This window comes from Cottoperca gobio, chromosome 9 (assembly GCF_900634415.1).
Source record: "Cottoperca gobio chromosome 9, fCotGob3.1, whole genome shotgun sequence".
NCBI classification, from domain to species: Eukaryota; Metazoa; Chordata; class Actinopteri; order Perciformes; family Bovichtidae; genus Cottoperca; species Cottoperca gobio.
This window is the reverse complement of record NC_041363.1, coordinates 1,755,766-1,769,139: the sequence shown is the minus strand read 5'-3', so window position 1 is coordinate 1,769,139 and position 13,374 is coordinate 1,755,766. Positions and strand designations below refer to the sequence as shown.

Sequence of the window (13,374 nt, the reverse complement as noted above, 5' to 3'; positions counted from 1 at the left end):
TGTCCCCTCTTCAGATCTTAGGCAAACGTCCAAAGCAAGGCGTGGTGGAGAGTGATTCACTATAGTAAAGGTGGAGTCTGTTGTCTGACGGAGCAGAAAGCTCCATCACTGGTCACTTCCCTACCAGCCCCGTCCTTCCCTCCACTCTCCTGAGCCCCAGCACTCCCTCATCAACTCCACTGTGGACAGTCGTGCAGTGACACGGCGGTTCCACCTGGCGTGGCCAGATACCCGCTCAGTCCTCCGCCTCCATCCCCTCCTGCAGAGAAACACAGTGTGCACCAGAGGAGCTACGACAACCTCTGCAGTGGTACCACCAGTGCCCCAAGTGCACCCGGTCTTCCGCCAGCTGGAGAACTACGCAAACCACCTCAAGATGCCAAGCTGTTCATGTGCCTGCTCGCGGCAAGACCTTCACGCAGAAGGGCAACCTGCACCGACACATGCGCGTCCACGCCGCATCAAACCCTTCCAGTGTAAAATCTGTGGGAAGACCTTCACTCAAAATGTTCTTTGCTGGATCACCTAAACCTGCACAGTGGGGACAAGCCACACCGCTGCAACTACTGCACATGGTCTTCGCTCACAAGCCTGTTCTCCGCAAGCACCTAAAACAGATCCACGTGAAGAACAGCTTCGACAACGCGAATGAACGCAACCTGCACGACGGAGGGCTTGACTTTGATTTTGGGCAATCTGAAATATTTGGACTTTTTTCAGTAGAATGTCATGAAATGCAGACTCCCCTCAGACAGCTGGAGCGTAGCGCCCGTTATTCTTGTGTGAGAGCACAGACCCAGTTTGGGAAGTCGCTCCTCCCACTTCGGTATGTTCATGAGCTCACACACGTGGAAGATTGCTGTATTTTATTGCTCAAAGGGCTGTAAACACCTGTAATATCTGTTTCTGTTTATCTGTTGCTATTCAGACTCGAGGGGGCGTCACCGGAATTTCTCCAGTCGGGAACTAATTCTTCTGATTATTCGAAATCACATGAATGCAACACAAATGTCCTATTTGTAATGTTTGTGAAACATAATGCTGTATCCGCCCCAAAATGTACTGGGTTCTTCTTCGGTCCATGATCCACTCTTTCACTAAGTTTCATGAACATCGGGGCTGTAGCGTTTCTGTAATCAGACGGAGCTGAAGGTAGGCGGGTTGGCGGGTTGGCGGAGGTAAAGTGTCATCCTGGTGCGTTTAACTGGTGAATACAAACATGAAAGAAGAAGTTCTCCTGGTCTACATTTCACTGGAGTTTCATTACTGTCGACTGCTTTTTAATTTTCTACAATACATTTAGATGCCTTCGTATCGTACTTGAACATTGTGCACTGAAACACAACATATTGACTACTTCATTAGTTTTATTGATGAATAACTGTCTTGTTGTCCATGTTGTCCGTGGATAAAATATCCATATGTATATTGTGTATACAGTCTACTGTAGCCTTTCGTCTTACGTGTGTGAATATGACGACATAACTAAACGAAACTTGAAAGAGGGTGGGCAGAAAAAAAGGTTTTATTGAGGCAAGCTACGCCGGTGACAAATGGGACGCCAAAGTATCGATGGGAACTGAAATGGTTCTTTTTATACAGACTTTATATGAGATGCTATTGGACCAGAGTGACTTGTTTCTGTCCTGTGTTCATGGTTCAATGTGTGTTATAAATAAAAAACTGACACTTCTCTCCACCATTCATGCACAGAGAATTCTGTTTATGGAACTACAGCACAGACTAAATGTAAATACTGTCACCCCCGATGAAATGTTAAAAACTAAGTTCTGATTTAGTTTAATACTGACGGATCTCTAATTATGTAGATCATCATTTTACAAGTGAAAAAAAGCACAATGTTTCAGCCCCCTCAGCACGGGGCTTTAATCAGTTACAGTTTGCAGTGTAAGTATCTGAAGGTGTGAATGTAAATGTGTGGCGAGGCAGAACAGGGTCCGTTGTGCCGGCGCCACTGGAGCAGTTGCCACTTTGCAAACCATTTGTTAAATTTTGCATCTATTCTTGACCTTTTGAACATAAAGAGCGACGACTAGAACAAAACCTGCACCAGCAAACAAAGCTTCAACATTAGAGACATTTAAATACCACAGGCAATAAAGTTGTTTGTGGAAGAAAAGTTAACATCGCTGACGGAGAACCAAAAGGACATTTATTTTAAATTAGACAGAAAATTATAAAAACTTTTATTCTTTATGTCACATCTTCATTGTATCTTAATTACTCAAACTGTAAGATAACTAAAAATGGCAACCATACTTGTATTCCCACATCCCATTACAGTTCAGCCGACGCTTTTGTCCAAAGTGACAATAAGTGCGAAGAATCCTGCAGGAACATCCGCTTCAAACAGGTGAAATCCTTTACGTCAGAACAACAGCTTCAATAAGACACAGAAAGTTCCATACAGAAACCATAGAGTATGAATTCAACTATTAGCTACACCTTTTTTTACCAGCCTTTAACTCCGGCTGCACAACATGCTGATTATTATTCATCGTGACCCTGCACGTAACCAATCGAGAGGGACTCAGTAAAACACTATTATATTGTCTATTGGTGCCTTTTTTAAAAGTTAAAGGCTTTTATTGACTGTGTGTGTTGTGATCACTTCAACGCTCATTTTTTAAAATACTTTTAAGTATTAAAGTATTAAAGTATTAGCATCAACGACGGAGTTAAAGCACTAAAAAGTACTTTTTCTGCACATTCGGCCCATTTCAGAATAAAAATATATAATTATATTGTTTCTCACTTTAATGTTGCAGCTGGTATATATATATATATTTCCTATTATATATTTTTTGTTTACAAGGTATTTATTTTTTTTACTATAATATATGATAGATATATAAATATTTACTATCATATATATTTACATATATATATATTTTTTTTTACAATATATATATTTCTTTTTTACTATATATAAATATAATTTTCTTTTACAATATATATATATGTATGATATTTTTTTTTACTATATATATTCATGTCACTCACAGCTCATGTTATACACGCTACACTAACTACATGCAGGAGATGTTTAGTGGCTGTTGACAGAATGCAAAGAGAGATCCACGATCCCCTCAGCAACACATGGATCATGAAACCCGACAGACTTCCTGGAGATTTCCCAGTTAATTCCTTTTCATGCAGCTTGTCTGTTTTGGCCCTCAGACGTCGACTGTGGCTCTCCCCCGGCCGTCCCTCACTCTCGTATGCAGTGGGATAAGAGCTCGAGGATGAGCACCGAGGTGCTTTATCAATGCATCTCTGGATATCATAATATTGGAAATGGAAACATATCAGTCTGTACTGCTGCTGGACAGTGGGAGAGACCGGCCGTGCTCCTGCCAAGGTACAGTCTCTGTTTGATACTCTGGAGTTTTTCGGGGCGTCTGAGACTAAATACAATATTCCTAGTACTGAAAAGTAAATGTATCCAACGCATACAGATACCATGTCTTGTCTCCAGGCATGTCAAACAAAATCATACAATGTCAAAACTAATATCAACACTACGATCATTTTCATTATTGTTTAATCTGCCAAATGTTTTCTAGATTAATCGTTTGGTCTATTAAATGTCAGAAACTAGTGATAAATGTCCATCTTAGTTTCTTAAAGTCTTTAAATGTCCCAAAGATATTCATTTTAATATGATATGAAACATATTTAAGAGGCATTTATGCATTAAAAAAATTACTTTAAACGATTAATCGAATATTAAAAAGTTGCATATTATAGTTATTACTTTTATTTCTGTGGGTCAATCCATCCACTGGCTGTTGTTGTTTATTAATGAATTAATTTCTGCATGCGATCACGTTTCTGTCGGTGCCTAATGGTTGCAGCCTCAGTGCATCCTGCTGTTCATGTTGTGGTGCACGTTGTTCCTCGCAGAGACTTCGTGTGGACGTCCTCCCGTAGTACAGTCCACAGAGCAGGTGTGGGACAGCAGCACAGCCCCCGGCAGCAGCGTGCTCTATGTTTGTAAAGAGGGCTTTTATAACAAAGGAGGAGATAATGAATCGATCTGTAATGAACAACGGTCAGTGGACCCCCCCGACTCTGTCCTGCCAAGGTAAAGCAAACGATGATTAAAACCCCTCAAAGGATTTTCTTTGTCATTTTGTTTTGTATTTTATGTCATATTCCAGTTTTAGGAACATTTCACTTTTTAAAAAAGTTTCTTTGCTGGAGGATAAACATGTCCGCGTCAAAGAACGTCGCGTCGGGTGTTTTCATTCAAAACATATTTATTTATTTTCAGAATGTAACACTTTAAATGTTATTTTCATCATAATTGTCTAACAAAATGACATGCGCCTGCACACACACACACACACACACACACACACACACACACACACACACACACACACACACATATATACACACACACACTCGGGTGTTTTCATTCAAAACATAGCAAAACTTTTATTTAACTTGTCAAATTGCTAAGAATTCATGACAATATAACTTGTTTTTTTACGTACTCAAAATGTATTGTATGTAATGTATTTAATCACAATGAAGATCATATCAGTGTTCACAACTAATGGTTACTGCACATTTTTCCTTTTCATTAAATTTTACAATTTCCCTCCTGTAGAAGTTGACTGTGGTGTTCCTGCACTCGTCCCTCATTCAGTCATGCTGTGGGATGAAGTGTCCACTGTGGGCTCGCAGGTTGTTTATCAGTGTAACTCTGGATATGTCCATGTCGGAGAGGGAGGTGTCTTAGTTTGTACCGCCAGTGGAGAATGGGACGGAGCCTCGCCGCTCTGTCAAGGTGATGATGAGTGTTGATTACCTGCTGCCAATCAAAGTCATGATGTAATACATGTTGCTGTGCTGCAGTTGAGCTACTGTCATCATTCAGCTGATGGGACAAACATTTATTCAAGATGTGAGAATTGTATCTAGGATTGACTTTAAAGGAATATATAAATTACTTGTTCTGTGACAAACAAAATTCTTGAAGAAAGGTTTATTTTTCTCACAATCGTCCACGGTGAACGAAGAATAAAAAATTAGAGAAAAGTCTTGATATTGGTTAGTACTACGGTGACACACAGAGTGAACACGCAGAGAGAACACACAGAGTGAACACGCAGAGTGAACACGCAGAGTGAACACGAGAGTGAACACGCAGAGTGAACACGAGAGTGAACACGAGAGTGAACACGAGAGTGAACACGCAGAGTGAACACGAGAGTGAACACGAGAGTGAACACGAGAGTGAACACGAGAGAGAACACGCAGAGTGAACACGCAGAGTGAATACGCAGAGTGAACACGAGAGAGAACACGCAGAGTGAACACGCAGAGTGAACACGCAGAGTGAATACGCAGAGTGAACACGAGAGAGAACACGCAGAGTGAACACGCAGAGTGAACACGAGAGTGAACACGCAGAGTGAACACGAGAGTGAACACATTAGTGAACACGCAGAGTGAACACGAGAGTGAACACATAGAGTGAACACGCAGAGTGAACACACAGAGTGAACACAGAGTGAACACACAGAGTGAACACATAGAGTGAACACACAGAGAGAACACGCAGAGTGAACACGAGAGTGAACACATAGAGTGAACACGCAGAGAGAACACACAGAGTGAACACGCAGAGTGAACACGCAGAGTGAACACGAGAGTGAACACGAGAGTGAACACGAGAGTGAACACGCAGAGTGAACACGAGAGTGAACACGCAGAGTGAACACGAGAGTGAACACAAGAGAGAACACGCAGAGTGAATACGCAGAGTGAACACACAGAAAAAACACGCAGAGTGAACACGCAGAGAGAACACGCAGAGTGAACACGCAGAGTGAACACGAGAGTGAACACGCAGAGTGAACACGAGAGTGAACACATTAGTGAACACGAGAGTGAACACATAGAGTGAACACGCAGAGTGAACACACAGAGTGAACACACAGAGAGAACACGCAGAGTGAAAAGGCAGAGTGAACACGAGAGTGAACACATTAGTAAACACGCAGAGTGAACACGAGAGTGAACACAGAGTGAACACACAGAGTGAACACACAGAGTGAACACGCAGAGTGAACACACAGAGTGAACACATAGAGTGAACACGCAGAGTGAACACGCAGAGAGAACACGCAGAGTGAACACGCAGAGTGAACACGCAGAGTGAACACGAGAGTGAACACATAGAGTGAACACGCAGAGTGAACACGCAGAGTGAACACGCAGAGTGAACACGAGAGTGACACGCAGAGAGAACACGCAGAGTGAACACGCAGAGTGAACACGCAGAGTGAACACGCAGAGTGAACACGAGAGTGAACACGAGAGTGAACATGAGAGTGAACACGAGAGTGAACACGCAGAGTGAACACGCAGAGTGAACACGAGAGTGAACACGCAGAGTGAACACGCAGAGTGAACACGAGAGTGAACACATAGAGTGAACACGCAGAGTGAACACGCAGAGTGAACACGAGAGTGAACACGCAGAGAGAACACGCAGAGTGAACACGCAGAGAGAACACGCAGAGGTGAACACGAGAGTGAACACGCAGAGTGAACACGAGAGTGAACACGCAGAGAGAACACGCAGAGTGAGAACACGCAGAGTGAACACGCAGAGTGAACACACAGAGTGAACACGCAGAGTGAACACGCAGAGTGAACACGCAGAGTGAACACGAGAGTGAACACGCAGAGAGAACACGCAGAGTGAGAACACGCAGAGTGAACACGAGAGTGAACACACAGAGTGAACACGAGAGTGAACACGCAGAGTGAACACGCAGAGTGAACACGCAGAGTGAACACACAGAGTGAACACGAGAGTGAACACGCAGAGTGAACACGAGAGTGAACACGCAGAGTGAACACGCAGAGTGAACGCAGAGTGAACACGCAGAGAGAACACGCAGAGTGAACACGAGAGTGAACACGCAGAGAGAACACGCAGAGTGAGAACACGAGAGTGAACACGCAGAGTGAGAACACGAGAGTGAACACGCAGAGTGAACACGCAGAGTGAACACGCAGAGTTCATTGCAATATAACTTGTTTTTTTACGTACTCAAAATGTATTGTATGTAATGTATTTAATCACAATGAAGATCATATCAGTGTTCACAACTAATGGTTACTGCACATTTTTCCTTTTCATTAAATTTTACAATTTCCCTCCTGTAGAAGTTGACTGTGGTGTTCCTGCACTCGTCCCTCATTCAGTCATGCTGTGGGATGAAGTGTCCACTGTGGGCTCGCAGGTTGTTTATCAGTGTAACTCTGGATATGTCCATGTCGGAGAGGGAGGTGTCTTAGTTTGTACCGCCAGTGGAGAATGGGACGGAGCCTCGCTGCTCTGTCAAGGTGATGATGAGTGTTGGTTACCTGCCGCCAATCAAAGTCATGATGTAATACATGTTACTGTGCTTAGTTAGAGAAAAGTCTTGATATTGGTTAGTACTACGGTGGTACGCAGAGTGAACACGCAGAGAGAACACGCGAGGACACGAAGTGAACACGAGAGTGAACACGCAGAGTGAACACGAGAGTGAACACGCAGAGTGAACACGCAGAGTGAACATTCAGAGTGAACACGCAGAGAGAACACGCAGAGTGAGAACACGAGATGTGAACATGCAGAGTGAGAACATGAGAGTAAACACGCAGAGTGAACACGCAGAGTGAACACGCAGAGTGAGAACACGAGAGTGAACACGCAGAGTGAGAACACGCAGAGTGAACATGCAGAGTGAGAACACAAGAGTGAACACGCAGAGTGAGAACACGCAGAGTGAACATGCAGAGTGAGAACACGAGAGTGAACACGCAGAGTGAGAACACGCAGAGTGAACACGCAGAGTGAGAACACGAGAGTGAACACGCAGAGTGAACACGCAGAGTGAGAACACGAGAGTGAACACGCAGAGTGAGAACACAAGAGTGAACACGCAGAGTGAACACGCAGAGTGAACACGCAGAGTGAGAACACGCAGAGTGAACACGCAGAGTGAGAACACAAGAGTGAACACGCAGAGTGAACGTGCAGAGTGAGAGCACGAGAGTGAACATGCAGTGAGAACACGAGAGTGAACACAAGAGTGAACACGCAGAGTTCATTACAATATAACTTGTTTTTTTACGTACTCAAAATGTATTGTATGTAATGTATTTAATCACAATGAAGATCATATCAGTGTTCACAACTAATGGTTACTGGACAAAACCAAACTTCTCATGCAAACGTAACAACTGCACATTTTTCCTTTTCATTAAATTTTACAATTTCCCTCCTGTAGAAGTTGACTGTGGTGTTCCTGCACTCGTCCCTCATTCAGTCATGCTGTGGGATGAAGTGTCCACTGTGGGCTCGCAGGTTGTTTATCAGTGTAACTCTGGATATGTCCATGTCGGAGACGGAGGTGTCTTAGTTTGTACCGCCAGTGGAGAATGGGACGGAGCCTCGCCGCTCTGTCAAGGTGATGATGTGTGTTGGTTACCTGCCGCCAATCAAAGTCATGATGTAATACATGTTGCTGTGCTTAGTTAGAGAAAAGTCTTGATATTGGTTAGTACTACGGTGGTACGCAGAGTGAACACGCAGAGAGAACACGCAGAGTGAACACGAGAGTGAACACGCAGAGTGAACATGCAGAGTGAGAACACGAGAGTGAACACGCAGAGTGAACACGAGAGTGAACACACAGAGTGAACACACAGAGTGAACATGCAGAGTGAACACGCAGAGTGAACACACAGAGTGAACATGCAGAGTGAACACACAGAGTGAGAACACGAGAGTGAACACGAGAGTGAACACGCAGAGTGAACAAATGTATATATAATGATCATTTCGTGGGTGAACTCTTCCTTTAACATCATTTCAACATCTACAATGACTTGCTGTCTTTTTGTTGTAGAAATCAGTTGTGAAGAGCCTGTTTTTAAAGCTCATGCTAACATGCTTTGGGACGGCACGTCACACATGGGCAGTGTGGTGTTGTACCAATGTGAGGACGGATATCACACCAGGAGCCGGAGAAACTCCTCAGTCTGTGCAGAGAGTGGACTGTGGGAGGATGTCGATCTTTGGTGTGAAGGTGCAAAGTTTGATGACAGATATATTGATGAATTACTGTTTACATTTCTGAAAATTCGTTGTATTTTGTTGCACAAAATATTTAAGGCAATAATTTCATATTTTTGGGAAAAACGGATATTTGCTTTCTGTAGATCGATAGTACGCTCATATCTGTTCAGTGTTAGCTTAGCATAAAGAAAGGACACAGGCTCAGTCCAACAGCAACAGAATGCAATTTGTCAGATAACAGACAAAATCAATCAAAGCCTTCTAATAATTACTCATTTCTAAAACTGTTCCTTTATTGGCCCAATATATAATATGCATCTCTAGTAAAAACAATCTTTTCATATAACTTTCGGTAACAAATAAACCTTTTTCCCAAAAATGCCAACTAAAATATAAGTATTACCATGCTTTGTAAATAGTTGAGGTATGAAAATGTAGTAGGGTGCCACTTATATTCTCTATAAAGTTGCATATTAATTTGAGTAATTATTATTTGCTAACATAAGAGTTTCATTATGTGCACAGAAAACATATAAAGAGAGTTTACTACTTGCTCTCATTACTCATCTTGGAGGATGTGCATGTGTTATATTTCCTGTTAACAGCACCCAGTCTGTGCTAACGTCTGTGTGCAGAAATAAGCTGCGGCCCCCCCCCTAACCCTCCCCCATACTAACCTGCTGTGGGATGGCAGCGGTGCACCGGGGAGTGTGCTGCTGTATGAGTGCGTGGATGGATTTTACCAGGAGGCTGGAAATAACATGTCGACATGTTTACTGTCAGGACAGTGGGGGGAAGTGTCTGTGCAGTGCAAAGGTACAGTGATACAGTGACACGCACGGACATGCATCTATTCCCCCGTGGAAGATTCATTATTTTTAACAAGTGTTTGATATATTTGTGTTATCTGGTCAGTAATACATGCTCCCTTGTATATTGCTGTTATGGCTCTATGTTGTGTGCTTGCTGCAGGTTTTGAGGTAAATTGAGGTGAAGAATAATATTTTTCTTCTTTCACATTATCCCGAGTTGCGCTGGTGTTCGAGCATAACGATTATTTACATTGTTGATAAATTTTAAATATTTTCTAGATTGATTGTTTGGTTATAAAAAATGTTCATCCAAGTTTCCAAAGTGATGTCTTTAAATGTGTTGTTCTGTCAAAAACACAAAGATATTCACTTTATTATGATATGAAACAGAGAAAATACATAAATCTCCATATTTGAGGCAGTTTTACCTGAAATATTATTTGCAGATGTATTTTCTTTTATTCCTGTGGCTGAATCCACTGCTGACTAAATGTTGCGTCATTTATTTGACGTCTTTTTACCCCCTGATGACCCAAACAAAGCTAGATATGTGTGGAACATATATATAATCAGGGCCCACACTACTTGCTGTCAGTTAACTAACACTCAGTGTCGTTGTGTTCCTTTAGCTAAATGTGGCCCGGCTCCCTTCCTCCCCAAATCCGAGGTGGTTTGGCACAACATGAGTGTCGTGATCCACCGCTGTGTGAGTGGACATCACAGCTGGAGGGGCGGCAACGTGTCTGTGTGTGGCAGCTCTGGGGAGTGGCAGACAGCGACACTGAGATGCATCGGTGAGTAAAAACCACACGAGGTTACAATGTGCATTAGGCCTGTAACAACACTGTATGTGATAACTGGACAACATGTTATTAACGTCACTCCATCAAAGGGCACATATTACATATTGTAGTTGTTATTACAATATGCGAGAGTCGCTTTTATTTTATTTTAGTTGTATTTTTAGGACGGCTGGAGAATACGGTTACTCAATGAAACTTAATCTACTGAACTAATTGTGTCTTTTAAAATGGATTTTGAGTCAGTATGATTCATGCTAGAATGCAAACAATTAACATTGTTTTTATAATGTAAAACGATTTTTTTATAAATTAAAACATCCCTTTCGGTTGGTTATTACATAAAGCATGTATTGTTACATTTTCACTTTCATTTTGTAAAAAACATTTTAATATGTATTAATGTATTAAGAAATGCAGATTACATAATGTGTTGGTACAAAATAAAAGCATCTGGATTTGTATGATGCTTGTGTGATGTTACTGATGAGAACATCATTTGTAAAGAGATTTATAACATGGCTAAAGGTGGAGATGTGTTGTACCATCGCTCTCTTATCTCTGACAGAAATAAAGCCACCTGTCAGTCACCTTTGTGTCCTCAAAGAAAAATGTCTGCGCTGGAGAGCGGAGAAGTATGAGGAGGATACTGAAGATTACAAGGTGAGATCATCATCCTGCTTTTACTGCAGTTACTGTTATCGGTTATTTCAGTAATGTTCTTATTCTCTGGTTATATGTGTATGAAGAGTTTAGCATTTATCATGCAACCAATAATGTAATCATTTTCTGAAAATGTAATAATGTCAGAAAAAGAAATAACATTTGCACCTATTCTAATCAATGTAATTAAACCCAGTAATGTTTCTCATTTGCATCGCCTGAAAGTTCTGCATTTAAAAAGGGTTTTTAAGAAAAGGATCCAATCACAGATTTGTTCTAGTTTTAAAGAGAGGCCTGACCAGAAAGGTTTGAGAACCACCGCTTTACCTTAAATATAATTTCCGGGTTCTTTTTTACACCCCTGTCAATTTCCCGATAAGTCAAAGTTAGCATCACTTTGCATTGAGAAGGCCACAGCATAATTGTTTTGGCAAGTGCAGGAAATTACAACAACTGCTGGTACATGCTAGGGATTCCCTTATAATGCTACATTGTGAACAACAAATCTGTGTGGAAATTGGCAGGAGAGCTTGTTAACATTAGCAGTTAGTAGTTATCTCTTAGCTGTTAGCAGTTAGCTGTTAGTAGTTAATAATTAGCTGTTAGCAGTTAGCTGTTAGTAGTTAGCAGTTAATAATTAGCTGTTAGCAGTAAGCAGTTAGCTGTTAGTAGTTTGCAGTTAATAATTAGCTGTTAACAGTTAGCTGTTAGTAGTTAACAGTTAGCTGTTAGTAGTTAACAGTTAGCTGTTAATAGTTAACAGTTAGCTGTTAATAATTAGCTGTTAGCAGTAAGCAGTTAGCCGTTAGTAGTTAATAATTAGATGTTAGCAGTAAGCAGTTAGCTGTTAATAATTAGCTGTTAGCAGTAAGAAGTTAGCTGTTACTAGTTAGCAGTTAGCTGTTAGCAGTTAATAATTAGCTGTTAGCAGTTAGCTGTTAGAAGTTAATAATTAGCTGTTAGCAGTTACCTGTTACTAGTTAGCAGTTAGCTGTTAGTAGTTAGCAGTTAATAATTAGCTGTTAGCAATAAGCAGTTAGCTGTTAGTAGTTATCAGTTAGCTGTTAGCAGTTAATAATTAGCTGTTAGCAGTTAGTAGTTAACAGTTAGCTGTTAATAATTAGCTGTTAGCAGTAAGCAGTTAGCCGTTAGTAGTTAATAATTAGCTGTTAGCAGTAAGAAGTTAGCTGTTAATAGTTAGCTGTTAATAGTTAGCTGTTAGCAGTTAATAATTAGCTGTTAGCAGTAAGCAGTTAGTTGTTAGCTGTTAGCAGTTAGCAGTTAGCAGTTAGCTGTTAGAAGTTAATAATTAGCTGTTACTAGTTAGCAGTTAGCTGTTAGCAGCCGGTGGAGTGAGGTTACATAGTTGCACTATGGTGCGTTCAGGCTCTATTCAGTACAAATTAAAATTATAACGTTATTATGATGTGTTCAAATGTAGTCTTGTAAAACATTATTTTTGGCGAGAAACACAATATAAAATAGATATTAGAGAGGGAATTGTGACCTGTTTAACTTCCTAACAAAAACCTGTATGCAAACAGTAATAAAGGAGTTTATGGTGAAGTACTTGGGATTTGTTTTGTTTTAGTTTTTTACTGTGGTATCTAATTGGTATCGAATACCGTGGAATTTCACTGGTATTGGTATAGACTACTACATTTCTACATCCCTAGTAGAAACCAGAATTTTTCTTTGCTTCGTGTATGGAGGGTTTTGTGACTCTGACTCCTTTCCAGGTGACGTACGTGGGATCCAGAGACTTCCAGAGGTCCTTTCATGATAGGAGGAAGCAGTTTGTGAGCTCGAAGGCCGACCAGCTGGAGCTCTGTCTGAACCTGCTTCCTGTCACAAACTACAGCATCTCCATCACTGCAGTGTCCTCCAGGTTCACAGCCAGCATCACCACCAGCACCAGCTTACCAGGTACCATCGTGCAGACAACTCTTACATTTACTCTGACTAAATGTTGAAACCTGGAGTT

General features: G+C 41.4%; 1 protein-coding gene across 1 annotated transcript in view; it reads left to right on the top strand.

Moving 5' to 3' along the window:
* The window catches only part of LOC115014037 (sushi, von Willebrand factor type A, EGF and pentraxin domain-containing protein 1-like), an 88,054-nt gene that overhangs the window by 71,656 nt on the left and 3,024 nt on the right, over positions 1–13,374 (top strand). Inside the window, 9 exon segments of the mRNA XM_029440677.1 lie at positions 4,640–4,819; positions 7,213–7,392; positions 8,325–8,504; positions 8,946–9,125; positions 9,751–9,764; positions 9,766–9,931; positions 10,557–10,721; positions 11,296–11,390; positions 13,130–13,316. Coding sequence (XP_029296537.1) covers positions 4,640–4,819; positions 7,213–7,392; positions 8,325–8,504; positions 8,946–9,125; positions 9,751–9,764; positions 9,766–9,931; positions 10,557–10,721; positions 11,296–11,390; positions 13,130–13,316 — 1,347 coding nt within the window.